Genomic DNA, 22,781 nt, shown 5'->3' with positions numbered 1-22,781 from the left:
TCAACCCAGATTGATTTATTCCACAGTTATGTTTAAAAATTGATGAAATAAAGTATTTCCATGACAAAGAACACCTGAGGAAATTCATGAACACCAAACCAGCATGTTGTTTGAAGCACATTTTAGAAAATGATAACAAGAATTACAACTCCATCAAACTCAACAGAATCAATCCACCAGGCAAAAGAAACAAACCAAAGGGGTGGGGGATAACATGACAAGGATAAGTCAATACATATCAATTATAACATCAATGTTATTGGTCTCAATGACCAATCAAAAGAAACAGACTGGCAGAATGGATCCAACAATATGAGAAACACATTTAATTCAAAAAGAAATTCATGGGCTGGAGCTATAGCTCAGTGTTCACAATGCCTGCCTGGCAAGTACAAGGTCCTAAGTTCGATTCAGGGTACAAAAAAAGAAAAGAAAAGGAAAGAAAAGAGAAAAGAAAAAAATTCACAAACTGAAAGTCAAAGATGAAAAAACAATACTCCATGCAACAGGAATCCAAAAAAGGCAGGGATACCTATTTTATTTGCAGATACAGTGAATTTCAAGCCAAGACTGATTAAAAGAGACAGTCACTGCATCCTTATAAAGGGAACAATCTAAGAGGAAGAGATAACAATCATGAAAAACAAATAAACAATGGTAGTGTGAACTGAAAACCTGAATAGAGCAACTTGAAATATTTACCAAATCTTACAAACATATAATTTTTGATCCATCAATTCTTTATTGTTTATCTTATAATTTATATACAACCATGTAAGGGTACCTTTATATCAGCAATGCCCACCAGCAAGGTATACATTAAATGTGCAGTTTTGTTAAACTAAGTTTATACTACTTCAGAATGGTATATTCATACAGCAGACTATCACGTAGCTGATAAAAAAAAGGGAAACATGAGACAAATGTTCATACACATATATCTAACAGCCACTAACTAAGATTTAGAACTAAATGAGAAAAGAAGTAGTAGTAGTAGAAACAAGGTAAAGAATGAGTTAAGAAGCCAGGCCTGGTGGCACACACCTGTAATCTGAGCACGTTGGAGACTGAGGCAGAAGGATTTCTGTGAGTTTGAAGTGAGCCTGTACTACGTAGTGAGACCCTATCTCAAAAAAACCAAAAAGGGGAAAAAAAAAAAAAAAATCAAAGCCTTGGACTCTTATCCCTAGAACTATACACAAAACAAAACAAAAAAAAAAAAAGAGAAAAAAATACTATGCTTAACATATGAACATTTCAGTTTAAAAACGAAGCCAGGAGTGGTAGCACATTCTTATAATCCTAGCACTCAGGAGATTGAGGCTGGAGGATCACCATAAATTCAAGGTCTACCTGAATTACATAGTGAAACCCTGTCTCAAAAATCAACAAAAGCTGGGCATGCTGGTACACTCATGTAACCGCAGCACACAAAGGATGTTGAGATTGAAGGTTACTGCCAGTTCAAGGCAAACCTGGACTCCACAAGATTCAAGGCCAGCCTAAACTACATAGAAGACCCTGTCTCAATCAATCAATGAAGCTATCTAGGACACAGAATGTACATCATGGCAGAGTTGTAACTGGTATGTACAAGGTGCTGAGTTTGAGCCATAGTCCTCTTCCAAGACAGTGGTAGGTGGGATAAGGGGACTAAAGAAAATATACAAAACTAATGCTGGAGAGACAAATAAGAAACAAATACTGGAAGCCAAGGGTAACAAGTTTGTCAATTTGAATTTTTAAACTCATGAATTAGTACCTACTCATAAATATTCTGTTTTACTTATGTGTTCTTATACTATCTCACACTATTTTTCCAATAAAATGTGAGGAAATGTACAGATTGGATTCTACTTCAAACCAGTTTACTTGTTTTTGTTTTTTAGTAAAGGTGAGTGAACCCAGGGACTTAAATATGCCAAGCAAGCACTCTATCACTGAGTTACATTCCCAGCCTCTTTAGTGCATTTTTGAGTTTCAGTAATATTTCACCTTGAGATTTATGAAGTGAGTGTGATTCATTTTGTTTGGAAACTTATCATTTGATTTAGCTCAAGCCCAGCTGCCACTCACAACATCCTAGTGCCCCATTATGGGCAACACTAGTTCTATCAAGTCTGCAAGCAGGTTTACAATGTTAATATTTTGGGGCCTGTGACCTAAGAAGTCTTCTAATTCCACCCATTCATAAGCCTAAGAAAAGAATGTACAGGGGCTAGAGGTATAGCTCAGTGGTAGGGCATTTGCCTAGTATGCATGAGGCCCTGAATTCAATCCCCAGTACCACAAAAACAATGCAGAAAGACTTGCATTCCACCAGGGAGGGGAATTAAAACATCTATTTTTAAAAATAACTTTTGGGGCTGGGGATTTAACTCAGTGGCGTACAAAGTACCTGCCTGGCAAGTATGAGTTCAATCCCTGGTACAAAAACAAACGAACAAATAACCGCCTTTCTTTAAGGTAGGACTGGGGATGTAGCTCAGCAACACAAGTGCCTGCCTGGTGACTACAAGGTCCTGAGTTCGATTTCCATTACCAAAAACAAAACAAGTTTTTTTTGGCAGGGAGGCAGTTTTGCTATGTAGCTCAGGGAAGCTTTTAACATACTACGTTGCCTAGGCTGACCTCAAACTTGAGATGATCCTTGTGCCTCAGTTCCCTAAATGCTAGGATTACAGGCACGTGACACTGCATTTATCAAAAAATACTAACTAAAGTTTCATTTCAGCAATTTCTAGCCCAATTAAGAAAAGATTAGGGGGGGCCAGAGATATAGCTCAGTGGCATAAGTGCTTACCTGGCAAGGATAAGGTCCTAAGTTTGATTCCCAGTACCAAAAAAGAAAACCAGATCAGGTTATGACTAGGTATTGTAGTATATGTCTGTAATTCTGATACTCTGGGAGCCTGAAGCAGGAGAATGACAAATCAGCAGCCCAGTTTGGGCAACTTAGCAACTTGGCAAGACTGTGTCTCGAAGCACTGGGGATGTAGCTCAGAGCAGGTGTTCAATCTCCCAGTACCACAAACAAATAAAATACTAGGTTAAAGAAAAAAAGAGCAAGAAAAGATTAGAAAAGAAAAAGGAAATACAGCTATTATTTCTGATGGCAAGTGTTATACTATTTTACAAAACCACACTTATACTATTGCATATCTCTCTTACTTGTCAGGATGAAGATTTTTAATCTACAATTTTCTGAGCAATAAAAGAACTTATTGAACTGTTTTTACTCAAGAAAGGCTAAAACAACTAAATTTGCTTCCGGTTGGACTACTCAATCATCATAGTACTAATTTTACCACAGACTGACACAATATAATTGCAGTTCAATATGTATCTTTGATAGTGCAAAAACAAATTAGAAAGTTATTTTCAACAGAAAACTTTTGTAATGTTTGGTTGGAGTCTCTGAAGAAAAAATTTTAAGACTGACATTCTTTTGGTAATTGAGACATCATCTCATTAGGTAGACTAGCCTAAAGTCAAATTTGTGATTCTCGTCTAATCCTCTTAGGTACCATGATTACAGGAATGTAATAACTTGCCCAGCCCATGACATAATAAAACTAAGTGGGACTTGTACAAATATTTGTGTTCTCATTTTTATGCTTAAATTTGTACAAGTTACACACAGAAAGAGTATCTGAAAGGACACTAGTCAAAGTACTAACACTTGAGACCTCTGTAGTATGGCACTGGGATCCTCAGCCTGATCAGGAGAACTTTTACTTTACATATCTGAGGCCCTTTTGCTGTTATATTTATCTTCTTTTAACTATCTATTATAATATGACCTTCTAAAGTATATATATGACATTCTGAAGTGTATATATACATAGAAGATAAACTAAATCTAGCCAATTAACATATACATTATCTCAGTCATTTCTGTAGTGAATGGACTTAATATCCACTTAGTATATCACATCAGTACAACCTTGTCACTAAGCTACACAACAGGGCTCCTATTCTTACTAACACAAATTTTGTATCAAATGTCTCCCCATCTACACCACCCCTCAATCACTCTTAGCCCCTGATAACCATCATTCTACTAATTCAATGAGGAATTGGGGATATAGCTCAGTGGCACACTGCCTGCCTGGCAAAACACAAAGTTGTGAGTTTGATTCCCAGCACCCCTCCCCCAAAAGTATTAATGAGGTTAATCTTTTCAGAATCCCCAAGTGAGATACATTAAGTATCTGGTTTTTTTCACTTAATATCCTCCAGGTGTATCCATGTTGTTACAGTGTCAGGATTTCCTTCTTTTTATGACTTAATAACATTCCACTGTGTGTATATATTACGTTTTCTTTACCTATTCAGTGATGGAAGCTCTAATTAATTATCTTGATTATAGATAGTTCTACTGGTGTATACACGTCCAAAATAAAATGGCTCATACTCTTAAGAGCAAGTTATTACACATCAGTTATAGCATTAAAAAGATATGAAAAGATCAAGAGGCTGGAGACAGCACATTGTTAATAGTACCTGCTTAGAAGTGCAAAGCTTTGGGTTTAATGCTGAGTATGAACAAAAGAATTTTTTTCTTTTTTTTTCCGGTAATGGGGATTGAATTCACGACATTGCACTTGCCAGAGAGGTGCTTACACTGCTGAGCTAAATCCCCGGCCCAAAATTTTTTCTTAAACCACTCAATATCAGTAATTTTTCCCAGTGCCAGAGGCTTAGAGCCTCTTTCTCATGTGGTCTACCATTGAGCTACAATCCTCCAGGTTCCTTTTTTTTTTTTAAACCAAGGATTGTACTCATGATATTGTACTTGCCAGGCAGGCATTTATGCACTGAACTCAATCTCCGGCAATTTTCTAGGTTCCTGAACATCAATTCTAATGAAATTTTGGCAATTTTGAAAAAAAAAAAAACGACACGAAGTAAAAACCTAGAATTATTAAAATAAAGCATGACCATACTAGTTTAACCCTAAGCCAACCTGAATTGTAGTCAAAATCCAATTACGTGGGACAGAGCTAATGTATCTGTTATGGCCTAGGTCCAAAATGCCTCTCAAGTCTCCTAATTTCAGAGGTGGGGCTCTGGAAAGCAGCTGGATCATAGAGGCACTACATTAACCACTGCAATAAGCCACTAATAGGTCTACTTGAAGCATGCCTTTGGAAGGCATCTTTTGCTCTACTTCTCACTTTTCTTTTTTTTTTTCTTGGTACCAGGTATCGAACTCAGGACTGCACACTTGTCAGCCAGGCACTTATACTGCAGAGCTAAATCCCTGGCCCTCCACTTTTCTCAGAGTTCTGGCTGTCAAGGTTGGGCAGCTCTCTGAAGCCACACCCTTCCACCATGCAGTTTCTGTATTGGAGCCAGTTGACCATCAATTGAAACCAGGATTCAAAACAAATCTCTCAAATTGAGGGCATCAAATATTTTTTTCTTAATAACATAAAACTTAATAACACTGTGCTACACTGTAAGTTCAAGACCAGTCTAGACTGCATAATAAAACCTTATCTCAACCCAAAAGATTTTTGGGGGGGGGGGAGGTTACTAGGGATCAAACTCATGACCTTGCACTTGCCAAGCAGGCACATAAGCCACTGAGCTAAATCCCTAGCCCCAAAACCCAAAAGTTTTAAAAAGCAAAATGGCCTGGTGTCATGCTGCACATTTATAACACTAGTTACTTGGAGACTGAGATGAGAAGGTCACAAATTCAAAGCCAGTGTGGTCTTTCAATTTACTCAGAAAGTAAAACAAGAAAGCTGGAGAAGTAATACAGTGTTGAATGTTCCTTTAGCTCACATAAGGCCATGGGTTCAATCCTCACTACAGCCAAAACAAGGAGGGAAGGAAGAAAGCAGAACATGATTTAACTACGGTAAAAGTTAAATTCAAAATAGATGACACAAAAATGGTAGATCATTTGATACACAGAAAAGATAACAACAGTTCTGAAACATGTCCATTAGTGCATAGTAAATACATGTAACTAGATCTACTACTCTTCACACAAGGCAGACCTAGCCCAAGTTTCTCTTCTTAGATATCTAGTTGTCCCAAAGAACAAACATCTCTCCTGTGGAAATAACACTCTACTGCAGCACTTGGAAACTCCCTAAGAAATGCGTCCAGTCTAAAACAGTTTTTTTCTGGAAATAAGAGCAGCATACCTGAAAGTCTAATTTAAAAAAGGATAAATGAGGTATAAACTTAAACTCTAAAATTAGGAGAAGGAGGATAGATACCACAATTCTATCCCATGTAATTGGACTTTACTGACAAGAATTCAGGTTGGTTTATGATTAGCTACTGTTTATTTGGTACTAATTACAGTTTGTTTGGTAATAATTCTATTTTTGTTTTTTTGAGACAGGGTCTTACTATGTAGCCCAGGATGGCCTTAAACTTACAGCAATCCTCCTGCCTCTGCTCCCCAAATACTGGGATTATAGGTATGCATCACCACACCTGGCTGTACTAATAATTCACATTCATTCATTTTGTGTCACCTTTTTCTTGCCAGAGGTTTCCTAAGAACTGATGTTCAGGGATCACAGCATGTAGCTCAGGAGTACAGCAGTAAGAGAGGCCCTGAGTTCAGTACCCAACACCTATGAAAAAAATAGATGCAACGTCCAGTTGGATTTTGATGGTTCTGGGATTAAACCCAGTCTTGAGCATGCTAGGCAAAGGCTCTACCACTGAGCTATACACTGACAGTCTGGATTAATTTTTAAAAGTAGTTCTAGCCAGGCATGGTGGCACATGTCTGTAATCCCAGCACTTGGCGACTGAGAGAGGAGAATTGCTGTGAGTTCGAAGCCAGCCAGGGCCTCATAGTGAGTTCAAGGCCATCCTGAACTACAGTGAGATGCTGTCTCAAATTAAAAAAAGTGAAAAGTAGTTATAGCAGGGCATTGGACACACACCTGAAATCCTAGCACTCTGGAAGACTAAAGCAGGAGGATCAAAGTTTAATTCCAATCTAAGCTTGTTAGCAACTAAGTGAGACCCAGGTCCTAAAAAAAAAAAAAAAGGGGGCTGGGAGTTTAGCTCAGCAGCATAAGCGCCTGCCTTGCAAGCAGGTAGTCATGAGTTCGATCCCTGGTACCGATAAAAACGAAAATAAAAAAGACAAAAAAATAAATAAATAAAAAAGGGCTGGGAATGTAGCTCATTGTGAAGATCCTGAGAGATCAATTTTCAGTACCAAAAAAAAAAAAAAAAAAAATGTAGTTCTTAGAGGCTCACAATTTAAATCTTAAGTAAGCTATTTTTAAAACTATTAACCAGGAACTATAAATACACTGGAGAAATCTAATTCAGTCTTTTCTGACAGAGAAAGACTAAATAAACACTGAATGGACTCTACACTAACTTGTCAAAGTAATTCAGCTTTAACAAAATGAAAGTTAAGGCAGACTCAATTGCAAGGCATGGGATGGATCACCACACTTGAGTTCAAAGCCAACGTGAACTACATAGCAAGATCCTGTCTCAAAAAAAAGGAAAGAAAGAAAGAGGTTTAGGATTTAGCTCAATGGCTTAAATGTTTGCCTGGTATGTGCAAGGTCATGAGTTCAATCACCAGTATCAGAAAAAAAGAAAAAAAACCAATCCATCCACTGAGTTAAAAGACAGGAATATTCACTTTTCTTGTCAATCTGTTCACAGCCTTCTACAGTTCAGGCTGGCCTTGAATTCACAGCAACTCTCCTGTCTCAGCCTCCTAAGTGAGGGGATTACAGGCATGTGCCACCATGCTGGTGTTGTATTAAAAACAACCTAGAAATAATGGGAGGCTGAGGCAAGAGGATCACTGCAAATTCAAGGCCAGCCTGGACTACACAATGAATTCAAAGCCAGCCTAGACTACACAGCAAGACCTTGTCTCAAAAACAAAATAAATAAATAAATAAAAAAATAAAAAATACTACTTAAAATTCAGTATGCCCAAAAGTGAAAAAATTTCCAGCAATTTCTAAGACTTAAAAAGCCCTAGCTACCTTACCAATTTTGATCTCCACTTCTCATGACAGAGGAGGCTAAACACAGTTTCTCTCGGATGGACCATGGCTCTGTGGGGCCAGTACTCAGCAGTTTGTGTTCTGAAACACGAATAAGGTTTAGAGCAGTCAGTGAGTGGTTTTAAACCCCAAAGAACTAAGAGCCCAATACAAAATACTCCAGTTACTGGGAAAAAGTGAGCTACTATTCAATAAACTATCTTCTCTGATCGTGTACCTTTTTCTTTCTGGTCATGGTACCAGTTTTTCTGTCTGTGAATTAATGCCTTGGGTTTCAAGCCCTGCTTTATTCAAAACTGGGAAAGTCAGATTAAAAAGAAGCCGTCATACGGAAAGGCTCCTTTAAGGATATGTTGTTCCAATTTCAACGCAAGCGTCATTTCCCAAGATTCAGAGCGGCACGCCTCTACAGCCCCGCCTTCTTTAGCATAAACTTGTTTACGTCCGTCAGCCCCTCCCCCACGTGTCCGACCTGAGTTTTAATCCGTGAAAAGCAGAAAAATGATTTAAATGTACGAAACACAGTTTTCCCAGTGGCATAAAAAGCTTAGGGATCAAAGATTCAGCTTCGAATACCTTAAAAACGTTACAAAATGGAGTGAGTCTTTTAAAGGGCCGTCCACGCTACACGGTTCACAACCTATCTTCCATTGAATGCCCCAGTTTCTACAGTGCTTTTTCTCTCTTACCCCATAGTACTCCCAACAAAGACTTGCCGGGCTGTTTCTCTCAAAACCCCTTTTCTCCCTGACACACAAGCGCCTAGACTCAGAGCGCCGTCGAACGCGTATCTCTTAAGACCCTACGGCTCTCAGTGTGACCACTCTACTCACTCCCTTAGAGTATGTCAAACTTGTGGTGCTTAGCCTCCGCTCTACAAAGGCCTTCCATATAAAATTTGTTCAGATACTCACTGCCCGTTCCGGTCGCCATCTTGGCCCCAAAGTCTTCTACGCCAGTGAAAGATAATCTTGTGAGGCCGAACTCCGGGAACTCTGGGAAATAGAGTACAGGCGTTGGTTTGCGGTGCCTTCTGGGGAATGTAGTTTTTGACCTAAGAGGAAACAGCCAACTTAAACTAGTTATCTTATGCGCTTCTGGAATTGTGCGTTGCAGGAGTGCTGCAACGAAGAACAAGAGAGGGCAGTTGAAGCTTCAGGATTACCTTTAAGCTTTTTAGGAAATAAATGTCTAGAGTTCAAGGAAAAGAGGTAGGAAGGATCCCGGCCAAAACTAAACTCACGATATTAGGTGTCCTACACACACGTTAAAGGTCAGAGGGCAAACTGAAGCAAACGGTCTTCCAATTTCCCCGCCCCCCCTTACATACGCTGATTGGTAACTGAAGTGTTCGCTTTCTGATTGGTCGAAAGAACTGAGCGCGTAGTTTAAAACGTGATATCAGGAACAAAGCTGCGCCTCGTGGGCGGAGTTATGTTTTCCCGCAGCGAAGGTAAAGATTTTTTCTTGGGGTGTTAGCTGTGCCCAGAGAAGCTCCGAGTGTCTACTCTTTGGGTGAGTGTGAGGCTGGACTGGGCTGAACCTAAGTAACCAGCTTTTGCCCGCGTGGAATGAGACTTTCAGACTGGGAGCTTTCTTCGTATTTGTCTTCTCTGTGAGCATTGAGTGAGGTTGGAGAAAGACCCTAAGGATCCTGACCAACTCCACAACACTGGATGGACGAGGCACCCTACCTGGACCAAGCAGCATTTGATATCTCTTGGCTCCTTTTCGCCTTCAGAAATCGGGCTCAGACTGGATTAAATTATTAGTCCTTCCCATCTTACTCTGCTAATAATTGGAAGGAACGGAGATACAATCTAGGCAGGGGCCCGGGTATCCTAGGCCAAGGGCATTGTTTCTTACCTATAATTTGCAGCTCATTTTGTCCATTAATATCCTTTTCCCTACCTACTCTTGTCTCCTTTTAGATATAAGCCGCTGCAGCTATCATGTCTCAAGGGATCCTTTCTCCACCTACGGGCTTGCTCTCTGATGAGGATGTCGTGATCTCACCCATGTTTGAATCCACAGCTGCAGATTTGCGGTCTGGGACGCACAAAGAGCTACTGTCAGACTCTTCTGACGTCTCCACCTCCCTGGAGGACAAGCAACAGGTAAAAGGGCTGGGGAGTGGCTTGAGGGGAGAAAGTGATAGTCCTCCATGCAGGATATAAAATTAAAGACTAGTAATCCTGGAAATTTATTCAAATTTAAAGGCACACCAGGTGTGGTGGTGCCCACCTGTCATCCCAGCACTCTGGAGGCTGAGGCAGGAGGATTGCTGCAAGTTCAAGACCAGCCTGGGGTACAAAGTGGGCTCCAGGCCAGCCTGAACTGCATAATGAGACCCTATCTCAAAAAAAAAAAAAAAAAAAAAGGGCACGACAAGTACAAAATGTAGACTCGTGTCAATAATATTTGCATTAATGAAATACCCTCAAGTGCATGTACTCAATCTCTGAAAAAAGGATAATTATATCTCTCCACCACGAAGCTTAAATATGTTGAATAATTTGTACAGAGCTGGAGGATATAGCTCAGTAGTAAAACGTGCTTAAGGGGCTGGGGATTTAGCTCAGCGGCATAAGCGCTTGCCTTTCAAGCAGACAGTCATGAGTTCGATCCCTGGTACTGATAAAAACGAAAAAAGACAAATAAAAACAAAAACAAAACCAAAACCATGTGCTTAGCACGTGTGACACCCTGAGTTCAAACCCCAGTACCACCCACACAATAGCAATAATTTGTACAGGGTCTGACAAGTATGTGTAATGAACATTTGGGTTTTAATAATGTGAAGCACAGCTTCCTTTCTTTCTGTAAGGCTAGAGTTTGTCAGCTACAGAATATTTGACCTTTGGGGCCAAATTCTTTGTTGTAGGAAAATGTCCTGTGCATCCTAGGATTAGCACAGACTGAGTGTGGTTGTATACACCTGTAATCCCAGCACCCAGAGAGGTAGAACGATTGCAAATTCTAGCATACTCTGGGAAATTTAGTGACTTAGACTCTGCTTCAAAATTAGAATTTTTTTTGGTACCGGGAATGAACTCAAGACCTTGCATTTGCAAGCAGGTGCTGTGCTGCTAAGCTATACCTTCAGCCCCTCAAAATTAGAAAATTTTTAAAAAGAGGTATGGATATAGTTCAATGTGAAGGTCATGGGTTTAATTCCTAGTAGGTACTAGAGGGGAAAGGGAGTGCTTAGCACCATTTCTGACCTTTATCCATTATCTTCTACTTTCAATATCTTCCCACTTTCAACAACTCAGTGTCCTCTGAGAGGAGAAGTGGCCCTGTATTTGGCTGTATGCTAAACATTAACATATACTGTAACATTAACATATACTGTACCCAAGGGAAAATTTTTTTCCTCTTTCACAGTTTCTCTGAGAAATTTATGAGATTTAGCTGGGTATGATGGCTTATAATTTCAGCCTTCAGGAGACTGAGACAAGAAGATTTCAAGCTAGGAAACATACCGGTCAGCCTAGGTTACATAGTGAGTTCAAGTCTGGTCTAAACTGCATAGTGTCTCAAAAAACAAACAAACAAAACCTGAAGAATAAATAAATAAGGATTTCTCTTAGGAATTTATAAATTTCCATGAGAGTAGAATACTTGATAATGCCCCTCACTATGAGCCTGGCAAAGCTCTAGTTCTTATGACCCACTTTGAGGAGTTCCCAAGCTTCCTCTGCATCCTGAACATGAACTCAATTAAAGTAAAGTTCCTGGCCCTGGTATCCATTCTCTAAATAGCTGTTGAATGAATGAGGTGGGTGATACTGCTAATCTCACTCTACAGATGAGGAAACAAACAGAAAATTCGGGATTAGTTTATTCAAGATCTCACTGTTAAACTGGGTATGGTAGCACATGCCTGTGGATTACAATTCTTGGGAGGCTGAGGCAGGAAAAATGCCACAGGCTCCCGGCTACACAGTTCAGTGCCAGCCTGAATTACATAGCAAGACCCTGTCTCAAAAAAAACCAAAAAATCTCAGTTATTAATTGATGACTTGGGACTCATTCAGATGTGTCTGTCTTTAAGCCGCTTAACTACTGTCCTTAAGCGTCACAGATTAATTTTCATACAAGTCAGTCAGTGTGGCAAGCCAGTTTATTATATGGTACTGATGAGTCAGTGAAGGGTAACAAAGAAGTTAAACGCCTGTGGGTTCAAATAATTGTGGAATCACTGAGTGTGATGACAGATACCTGCAATCCTAGCATTTGGGAGCCTGAGGCCACAGGATCACTGCATATTCAAGGCCAGCCTGGGCCGCATAATGAATGCAAAGAACCAAAGAGTAGCTACACAGAGATACTTGAGGTGGAATTAAGATAGTGTCCACGATTCTCTAGAGATTGTGCTGTTTGCCCATTTGCTCAGAGGTAACTTCTATGAGATTAATCTGTGCTGTTTTGCTGCAATTCTGCCATAGGTTCCTTGTGAGAACAGTATGGAGAAGGTGAAAGTGTACCTGAGGGTCAGGCCCTTGTTACCTTCAGAGCTGGAACGACATGAGGATCAGGTGAATGTTTGAGGAGGGAGAATTTAAGAATGATAGAGTACAGAAGAGATTCCCTAGGAATGTTTCCTCTGATTACTATATTTTTCCTCTTCCAGGGTTGTGTCTGTATTGAGAATATGGAGACTCTTATTTTACAAGCACCCAAGGACTCCTTTGCCCTAAAGAGTAATGAACGAGGCATTGGCCAAGCCACCCACAAGTTCACTTTTTCTCAGGTGTGGAGGAATTTGTGAACAAGGGACCAACATGTAGGGACAACTTTATTTCTTCTTTAGAGAGAAGACTTGTATTGACTAGAAGGAATTTCTTTACATATACACATCTATAATTTTGGTTGTCCTTATCTACTAGTCAATGTACAGTACTTTATATACATTATTTCCCAATAATTCTATTATTATTACTATCACTATTGTTCCTATTTCCCTATCAAGGATACTGGATTCAGTGAATATTGCAGAAGTCATTGGGTCAGTCAGTGGTAGAGACAGGCCTGGGGTCTAGATCCATCCTCAAAGCCTGGACTTGCCATCATTATATTGCCCCTTTGTATGTGCAGCATCGGGCTTAATGCATAGCACTTCTCACATATGTGTTGATTTGGATGAAAGATGAACTAGCAGAGTATTTGGGTCCTCAGTTTTAGAAAATGCAGGAAACAAGGTAGGAAGTAGCTGCTTGCATGGCATCCAGCACGGGGTTATACTGCTGCCTCTGTGCAAGCAAGGGTCTTGATACCCAAGGGCAAGTGAGAGATGAAATACAGAGCTCAGAGAAACTGGGTCTGTTTCTAGATCTTTGGGCCAGAAGTAGGACAGGCAGCCTTCTTCAACCTGACTGTGAAGGAGATGGTAAAGGATGTGCTCAAAGGACAAAACTGGCTCATCTATACATATGGAGTCACCAACTCAGGGAAAACCCATACAATTCAAGGTGAGTAGTATGGCTTCATGGAATTCTGATTGGCCTGTAATCGTCTTAACCATTTAATGCTCTGAGTTAGGGAGAAATATACTTTCCTTAACTGTCCATCTCATACCTACCAGGTACCACCAAGGATGGAGGGATCCTGCCCCGATCTCTGGCTCTGATCTTTAATAGCCTCCAAGGCCAGCTTCACCCAACAGCAGATCTGAAGCCCTTGCTCTCTAATGAGGTGATCTGGCTAGACAGCAAGCAGGTTCGACAGGAGGAAATGAAGAAGCTATCCCTGCTAAATGGAACCCTCCAAGAGGTATATATGGAATCCATGAAGGCAGGGTAGGGAATACAAATCTCAGGAAATTTGTGCTTAATTTCTCCCTGTGCCCCTCAAGGAGGAGCTGTCTACCTCCTTGAAGAAGAGTGTCTACATTGAAAGTCGGATGGGTACAAGCACCAGCTTTGACAGTGGCATTGCTGGGTTCTCTTCTGCTACGCAGTTTACCAGCAGTAGCCAGCTGGATGGTATGTACAGGACTGGGCTCCATGCCAACTAGCAATTGAAACCCACTCCTTGCTCAGAACAGCTGCCAGTGATACAGACCAGAGGTTGTAACCCCAGGGGTTGATGGAGTGTACTTTGGCTTTTTCCTCAGAAACAAGGCTCCAATGGGCACATCCAGACACCGCTCCAATAACTGTCCCAACACACATGCGCTTCTCTATCTGGGTCTCCTTCTTTGAGATCTATAATGAACTGCTCTATGATCTGTTAGAACCACCTAGCCAGCAGCGTAAAAGACAGACTCTACGTCTGTGTGAGGATCAAAATGGCAACCCCTATGTGAAAGGTATGTGAATGTGGAGAAGGGCAGAAATCCTGCAGAGAATCTCTAGAGTGATTCAGAAGGGAATGGTATTACCTACCATCTTGTGCTTTCTCTCTTGGTCCCAGATCTCAATTGGATTCATGTTCAAGATGCTGAAGAAGCTTGGAAACTGCTGAAAGTGGGTCGTAAGAACCAGAGCTTTGCCAGCACCCACCTGAATCAAAACTCTAGCCGTAGGTGAGTGTGAGGATAAATACGTTTAAGAAACATTAGTCCAGGGGCTGGGGATTTAGCTCAGCGGCATAAGTGCCTGCCTTGCAAGTGGGCAGTCCTGAGTTTGATCCCCGGTACCAATACACAGGAAAAAGACCGGAGGAAAAAAAAAAAAAAGAAACATTAGTCCTTAATGGAACATGTGTAAATGCTGTATTATTTCTTTAGTATGAGAAACAAAAAGTGTAAGTAAAGACCAGAATACATAATAGGTATTATGAAATAGGAAGAAATTGTTAAAATGGGGAGGAGAACAAAGTGGGGGAGTAGAAAAGAAGGGAAAAGTTTTCAAAAAAAAAAGAGGAAAGAATAGAAACAAAGCTATTATAAATGGAGAGGGGAGAAAGGGTGGAAGGAAAGGTAAGGTAATGGGAAAAAAATCAAGTTATGTCATGTACAGGTACAAATTCCTATGATGAATGTGATCATTATATATATCTAAAAACTTGATTGAACCAATTAAATGAATTAACCATAAAAAAGAAAGATTAGTCCTTCAGTTATTGGCCTTGGAGATATATAATGACTTTTCCCTTTTTTTAACTTTTAGCCATAGCATCTTCTCAATCCGGATCCTGCATCTTCGGGGGGAAGGAGATATAGTCCCCAAGATCAGCGAGTAAGTTTTTCCATTTAGGAATTTGACGTTGATCACTTAGTAGTTCTGGGAGCAGAGGAGAGGCCCTCAGAGAAACTGTTCTTCCTTGGTTGCAGAGATTCCCTCTAGAACTCTTTTTTTTTTTTGTCTTTTTCCTTTTTATCGGTGCCGGGGATCGAACTCGCGACTGCCTGCTTGCAAGGCAGGCGCTTATGGCGCTGAGCTAAACCTCCAGCCCCCCTCTAGAACTCTGAAGATGGGCTAGAAGCTCATGTGAGGTCCTTATGTCAGATCCTGTACATCATTCTAGGTTGTCACTCTGTGATCTGGCTGGCTCAGAGCGCTGCAAAGATCAGAAGAGTGGCGAACGGCTGAAGGAAGCAGGAAACATTAACACTTCCCTGCATACCCTGGGCCGATGTATTGCAGCCCTGCGCCAAAACCAGCAGAGCCGGTGAGCTTCGACTGTAAGCTGTGGGCTGGGATGGCCTGGGGCTCTACAATTTACTAAGTCTTCTTGGTTACCTTTGGAGATGATACTAGGATACCCAAGGGCTGGAGTCGTGCTCACAGATTATCTCTGATTCTCTGCTAGAGCAAAACCGAACCTGGTTCCCTTCCGAGACAGCAAGTTGACTCGAGTGTTTCAAGGCTTCTTCACAGGCCGGGGCCGCTCCTGCATGATTGTCAACGTTAATCCCTGTGCATCAACCTACGACGAAACTCTTCATGTGGCCAAGTTCTCAGCCATTGCCAGCCAAGTGAGCAGCTGCAGCTGGAATGGTTGTACCTACTTTGGGCTGGTAGCTTTGCCTTAGAAAACTATTACAGACTATTCGAGTCATGTAAGATTTTCTCATCTCTCTAGCTTGTGCATGCCCCACCTGTGCAACTGGGATTCCCATCTCTGCATTCATTCATCAAAGAACACAGTCTTCAGGCTTCCCCTGGAGTAGAGAAAGTGGGTAAGGCAGATCCAAGCCCGGACGACCAGATTGAAAATGAAGCTGACATTTCCCTGTACACCAAGGAGGTGCGAATACAAGAAAGCTTTGGTCAATAGCTCAGTGGCTACACATTTTCCATGCTGTCTTGCAAACAGTCTTAGCCTTTTTGAGGCATGGACATCTTATAACCTGACATGTGTTCCTCCTAGGAGCTCCTACAGGTGGTGGAAGCTATGAAAGCACTGCTTTTGAAAGAACGACAGGAAAAGCTGCAGCTGGAGATGCAGCTCCGGGATGAAATTTGCAATGAGATGGTGGAGCAAATGCAACAACGGGAGCAGTGGTGCAGGTACTGGCAGAGTAACCCCTTTGTTGTGTTACCTGAGGTCAAAGGGTGGATAAAGGGACTGGGATGGAGTTGTCTCAGGGGCCATTCCTGAAGTTCATGCCTCATAATCTTCACTTTTCCTCCCCTCTTTGTGAAAGTGAACATTTGGACACCCAAAAGGAACTACTGGAGGAAATGTATGAAGAAAAACTAAAGATCCTCAAGGAATCGCTGACAGTTTTTTACCAAGAAGAGATTCAGGTGAGTTGTCCTGAACCAGCCCTGACTAGCTGCTTGGATTTTTTTTTTTTTTTTTTTTTTTTTTTCGTCTTTTTCCTTTTTATCGGTACTGGGGATTGAACTCACGACTGCCTGCTTGCAAGGCAGGCACTTATGCCGCTGAGCTAAATCCTCAGCCCCAGCTGCTTGGATTTCAATTAGTAGATCACCTGAGGTGAACACATCTTATAAATGCTAGCAAACGCAGAGTTTGTAACTCTCCTGTGTCTATCCCTTTTAGATGTTCAATCTATACTTTTGTTGTTGTTGTTCAATCTATACTTAATGTAGGGTTTAGTTGGCTAGGAAACAGTGTAAGTGCTAATATGGGGGTTTGTCAGAAAGGGTTTTGTTCAATTGTTTCAATTGTGTGTTCCTGCTGTATTTGTCTGACCCTGGACAGAATTGTGCTTTGCTTCTCTCTTAGGAACGGGATGAAAAGATTGAAGAGCTAGAAGCTCTTTTGCAGGAAGCCAGACAGCAGCCTGAGCCCCATCAACAGTTGGGGTCTGAAACGTCCGTACGGCGATCAAAAAGGTTGGCCACTTCTGCCTCCACTCAGCAGCTCCAGGACATCAAAAATAAACTAGACCAGTGCAAAGCAGAATTAACCTCCACCACGGAAGGTGAGGACTGAGAAGGCAAGAGGCATGAGAGTGGTTCCAGGCAACTGATATTCAGACCTGGGTCTTGCTACCCAGGTCTTCCCTCAACTCCAAACAATACCTCTGACACAGCTCTACAGTTTACATGGCCTTATATTTTATATTTGCTATAAACTAATGGTTAGTAAGTCCAAAGCTAGAAAACACATTTTTTTTCCTTCCCTCAGAGCTACAGAAGTATCAGAAAATGTTAGAACCACCACCCTCAGCCAAGCCTTTCACCACTGATGTGGACAGGAAGCTAGAAGAGGGTCAGAAGGTAATTGAATTTGCTACAGAAGTCCTTGCCTAAAGTAGTTTTTATCATCCATAACTCTTTATTACTGAGTCTGTGAGGATATTCTTTGTGCAGGATCCTACTGGAATGGCCATTCAGCTGGCTAGCCTTTCTAATTTTACTGTACTTCTCCCAAAGGCTTCTCAGCTCCTCCCAATACTATCCTACTTGATCTTGGCCAGATCTGATTCCTATCCCTTTTTTAGAATATAAGGCTGCTTCGGTCAGAGCTTCAGAAACTCGGTGAGTCTCTCCAGTCAGCAGAAAGGGCCTGTTGCCATAGTACCGGGGCAGGAAAACTTCGTCAGGCTTTGACTACTTGTGATGACATCTTAATCAAACAGGTAAAGGCATCCTAGATAATCTTCCTCTCCTACTAGACCAGTCTAATATGTATAATAGGCAAATGAGCAGAAGGTAAAAAGTTTAAGCTGCACTTTTACTGGGCGGGGGGTTCTCATCCTTATAAAATAACGTAATTGTTAAGCATTTATTAAGTACTAAGTACCATGCTAAATTGGTAGGCATTTGCTTTGTTAGTAACAATCGAGAGGTGGATACTATTATAGGTCACCTAAGTTGACACAGACATTATTTTATGTACTATGTGGTATTTTCCTTTTGAGTTACTAAGGACTTAACCCAGGAACTGAACCCTGAGATACTCTCCATCCTCACAGGTTAGGCTCAAATGTCTGAGCCTGCTGTCAGGCTCCCAAGAGTGCTGAGGTGACAGGCATACACTACCATACACAACTTTCTCTTTTCCTTTTTGTTGTGCTGGGGGTCATAACTATGATTGCCTCTATGCATACTGATTCCAGAGATATTAAAATGTTAAAAGAAAAAAATGTATTTGAGAAATACATTTTTGGAAACTTAGCAAGATCCTATCTCAAAAAGGGCTGAAGATTTAGCTCAGCATTAGATTAGATTGCTCCTAGATTTGACCCCTCCTCCTGCAATAATAAATAAGGAAGAAGGAAAAGAAAAATGTAAATCACTAATCACAATATTGATATGTAGGGACTAAAGTTCTTAGAAACTAAGACACTGAAGCTCATAATACCTTACATACTGAAAACTGTCCTATTGAGTACTGCTTATGTTTGGGTCTCAAATCTTTGAAGAGGATGGGACATATTAATTTGCCCTGTTTCTCTAATTGACTAGACAGAAATATGTTATTTCTAACCTTACTGATGTTCCTTAGGACCAGACCCTGGCTGAGCTGCAAAATAATATGATGCTAGTGAAACTGGACCTTCGGAAGAAGGCAGCATGCATCGCTGAGCAGTACCATACAGTGCTGAAGCTCCAAAGCCAGTCTTCTGCCAAAAAACGCCTGGGTACCAACCAGGAAAACCAGCAACCAAACCAGCAGCCTCCAGGGAAGAAACCATTCCTTCGAAACTTTCTTCCTCGAACACCCACCTGTCAAAGCGCAACAGACTGCAGCCCTTATACCCGAATCTTGCGCTCACGGCGGTCTCCTTTACTCAAATCGGGGCCTTTTAGCAAAAAGTACTAACTATGGCCAAGCAAAGTACAGTCATTGTCCTGAGGTGGATCCGCTGCTCAGCTTAATAATGAGATCTCAAGCTTTACTATATACCTGGAACTCTATCCAGAATGAAATACTCATATACTATTTTTTCCCTTTTGTATTATAATCACCTTTATAATCCCATATATTTTCACTCATATATCTATGCACACAAGTTATAGTAAATAAAAATATTATTGTTCACATTTATTTGAATTCCAAATTTCTAAAAAATCATTAACACAATAATAAGGCAGAAAAACTGAGACCCAAAACACCATTCTGGCCCATGGAAACCCTTTACAGAAATGGTAAGGCTCTCCCTGGCTTAAGAAGGCATAGTAGCAATGGATTCAAGTAGTATTAGATAACCTACATTTTTCTTAATATAATATAAAGTGAAGTGTTCTACATTATGAGGTGAATTAGGTAATAAAAAAGTTCTGAGCCAAAAGGCTAAATCTTAAGCTCAGACTGATCCATAGCATCTACTGTACAAAGTTATACAGAATAGCAGATTCAGTCAAAACTATCTGCTACTGATCATGCATGCAAAGGCCTGAAACCCTTTAAGAGCATCACAGGAATGATTCTTTTTATCTTATATAGACATTTAAGGCTGAGAAAAACATTCTGCAGACAGAAGCAGAAAAAAACCACTTATATCAAGTGTTTATTAAAACAGACCAGTAGGGCCAGGCATGGTAGCAGTGCACACTTCTGATCCCAGCACTGTGGGAAGCTGAAACAGAAAGATTACAAATTCAAGTCCAAACCCAGCCTGGCCTGGGGTGAGTGTCCCTGCAACATTCCCCAATTCTAGGTATGTTGGGGTGCTCATTTGCCTCAGAGAGAGAACTTCACAGCTTCCTTTTACACTGGACCAGCTCAGCATCTCTTGTTCCGGCCTGCACAGGTCTCGTTGCTCCCTGCCGGGCTTGGTGGACTCTGGAGTATGGAACCTGCCAGTGCCATCCATTCCAGAGGCTGCACGGCCTGGGGCAAGTGTTCCCCACACCAGACCATAAGCCCAGCTAGCTTGGGATCCTAGCTTGGCCCTGTACAGGGAACTGCATGGCTTCCTGTTGCACTGGACTAGTGTGGCGGGTCCTGAATAGGCCTGCAATGGCCTTGCCACTATCTGTCATGCTTGGCAGACTGGATTTCTGAGCTAGTGGGTGCCATTGGTTACAGAGGCTGGGCAGCCTCAGGTGAGTTTCCCCTTCAGCATCCCTTGAGCCCAACTAGCTTAGGAACCTCACTCAGCCCTGGACAGGGAACTTCGCAGCTTGTGGTTGCACTGGACCATCACTGCAGGTCCTGAGCAGGCCTGCAGCATCCTTGCTGCTCCCTGCCATGCTTCATGGTCTCTGGAGTTCTGAGTGAGTGGGCATCATCGTTTCCAGAGGTTGAGTGGCCGGGGGTGAGTGTCCCACACACCATCCCCTGAACCCAGCTTCCTTGGGACCCTCGCTTGAGCCCTGACAGGGAACTGTGAAGCTTCTGGTTGTATTGGACCAGCACTGCAGGTCCTGAGAAGGCCTGCAATGGCCTCTCGGCTCCCAGCCGTGCTTGGTGGAATCTGGAGTTCTAAGAAAGTGGGCGCCATTAGTTCCAGGGACTGGGGAACCTGAGATGAGTGTCCCCCACACCATCCCTTGAGCCCAGATAGCTTGGGACCTTCACTCACACCGGACAGGGAACTTCATGTTTTCCGGTTGTACTGGGCCAGTGCAGTGGGTCTTTAGTGGGCCTGCACCTGACTCACTGCTCCCAGACTAGCTTGGCGGACTCTGGAGATCTAAGGGAGCAGGCGCCATGGGTTCCAAAGGTTGAGTGGCCTGGGGTGAGTGTCCCACGAACTGTCCTCAAGCTCAGCTTACTTGGGACCCCAGCTCGGCCCCCAACAGGGCACTTCACAGCTTCTGGTGGTACTGGACCAGTGTGGTGGGTCCTGAGCAGTCCTGCAATGGCCTCCCTGCTCCCTGCTGTGCTTGGCGAACTATGGAGTTCTGAATGAGTGGGCACCGTCTGTTCCAGAGGCTGTGTGGCCTGGGGTGAATATCCTCGAAACACCCCATGAGCCCAGCTAGCATAGGACCCTCACTCAAACACAGACAGGAAACTTCGCATCTTCTGGTTTGTGGGAAGCCGCCTATGATGGCGCCCATTTCCTGCTTCCGGGTTCTTCCCGGCCTGAACAAGCCCGCCAAATTGTCATATCTGCCCAGTTACCCGTGACGCTAGCCTATCAGCTTGTTAGGCGCGCTTCTCTGTGATTGGATACTGCTTCCCCTTATAAGAGGTTGTTCCTGCCCCCAACGGGCGGAAGAGGAACCAACGTTGAGGGTGGCGGACCTTGTTAGGTCCGGTTCGCTGTACGCAATAAAGTTTGAGAGCTGATCCTGCTCGAGTTTGGTCTCCTGTCTCCCGCGGCTCCGGTCACTGGTTGTACTTCTGGTTGTACTGGACCAGCACAGCAAGGTCCTAAGTGGGGTCTAATAGTGTCTGGGGGTCTGATAGTTAGTGTCCTGGAGTGCAAAAGTTAGCGCCCTGGGGTCTGACAGTTAGCGCCCTGGGGTATGATAGTTAGTGCCCTGGGGTGGGTTAGTTAGTGCCCAGTGGTGAGATAGTCAGTGCCCTGGGTTCTGACAGTTAGTGCCCTGGAGTGGGATAGTTAGCGCCTTGGGGTCTGATTGTTAGCACCCTTGTGATCTGATAATTACTGCCTCAGGGTCTGAGAGTTAGCACCCTGGGTTCTGACAGTTAGTGCCCTGGAGTGGGATAGTTAGCGCCTTGGGGTCTGATTGTTAGCACCCTTGTGATCTGATAATTACTGCCTCAGGGTCTGAGAGTTAGCACCCTGGGGTCTGATAGTTAGTGCCCCCGGGGTGGGTTAGTTAGTGACCTGGGGTCTGATAGTTAGCATCTTGTGGTCTGTTAGTTAGTGGGATACTTAAGTGCCTGTGGTGGGAAAGGTAGCCACCTGACTTGTGAATTTCGCTATGGCACAGGAGCACACATCTGCTGTGGGTTCTGCTGAGTTAGAGTCTATGAAAGTTTTGGTTTAAATTTTGTTTGCAATAAAACGTATCATCGTGCAAGAATGCAATCAGTGCTCCAGCAAGAACATGCGTGTCCCCTGAAGGCCCCACATCTTCAGCATGTGCTGCATGTGGACAGTGACATGCAAAGGTGGAATTCTAACAGGTGACACTGTGAGCAGCCTCCTCTCCACCACCTGCTGATATTGGACCCATGTGACACCATCCAAGACTGAATTTCCTTCTCCCTCCTTCTCTTTCTCTTCAGCCTCCTTCGTGGACACCCACTCCTCTGTGTGTCTTTGCAATGTCTCAGTGCCATATTCCCCTGGACAGTGTCATTTTCTGCTGAGTCCACAATGGCGTCTGCATACTAATGGTTTTCAAATCACTGGATCACACATCTACCTTCTGTCCCTGGATTACAGGAAGCACCCATGTTCCCTTTCCTAATATTCTAATGTTTATGGCTGTGTCCACCATGGAAGGGAGAGGGAAGAGACAGAGAAAG

At 42.5% G+C, this 22,781-nt stretch overlaps 2 protein-coding genes across 5 annotated transcripts in view; one reads left to right on the top strand and one right to left on the bottom strand.

The window, feature by feature from the left end:
• Brd8 (bromodomain containing 8) overlaps positions 1-9,035 on the bottom strand; it is a 32,147-nt gene extending 23,112 nt beyond the window's left edge. For 2 of the 3 annotated variants that reach the window (XM_063245431.1, XM_063245432.1), the window contains exons 1-2: positions 8,936-9,034; positions 8,006-8,102 (exon numbers count right to left, since the gene is read on the bottom strand). In XM_063245431.1, the coding sequence (XP_063101501.1) occupies positions 8,006-8,102; positions 8,936-8,954 (116 nt within the window). In that variant the 5' untranslated portion in view covers positions 8,955-9,034. Of the gene's footprint in view, positions 1-8,005; positions 8,103-8,935 lie in introns of all 3 variants that reach the window. The other variant, XM_063245433.1, reaches the window with a different exon arrangement.
• Positions 9,036-9,407: 372 nt separating this feature from the next.
• Positions 9,408-19,432, top strand: Kif20a (kinesin family member 20A). Of its 2 annotated transcripts, none has more exons than XM_003479677.3 (19): positions 9,408-9,536; positions 9,953-10,138; positions 12,473-12,562; positions 12,658-12,777; positions 13,357-13,495; positions 13,609-13,796; positions 13,879-14,008; positions 14,140-14,334; positions 14,439-14,550; positions 15,137-15,205; positions 15,495-15,638; positions 15,780-15,945; positions 16,053-16,217; positions 16,341-16,480; positions 16,618-16,720; positions 17,166-17,364; positions 17,571-17,662; positions 17,887-18,024; positions 18,894-19,432. In XM_003479677.3, exons 2-19 carry the CDS (start codon positions 9,974-9,976, stop codon positions 19,209-19,211), a joined length of 2,673 nt encoding a protein of 890 aa, XP_003479725.1. In that variant the 5' UTR covers positions 9,408-9,536; positions 9,953-9,973; the 3' UTR covers positions 19,212-19,432. The 2 variants fall into 2 exon arrangements, with proteins under 2 accessions (XP_003479725.1, XP_063101500.1); XM_063245430.1 differs by having other exon boundaries at positions 9,441-9,474.
• Positions 19,433-22,781: the final 3,349 nt, after the last annotated feature.

Source organism: Cavia porcellus, unplaced genomic scaffold (assembly GCF_034190915.1).
Source record: "Cavia porcellus strain 051 isolate PalLab524CR breed Dunkin Hartley unplaced genomic scaffold, mCavPor4.1 scaffold_2, whole genome shotgun sequence".
Taxonomy (NCBI): domain Eukaryota; kingdom Metazoa; phylum Chordata; class Mammalia; order Rodentia; family Caviidae; genus Cavia; species Cavia porcellus.
The sequence above is the reverse complement of the archived record's forward strand: the minus strand, read 5'-3'. Positions and strand labels throughout refer to the sequence as shown.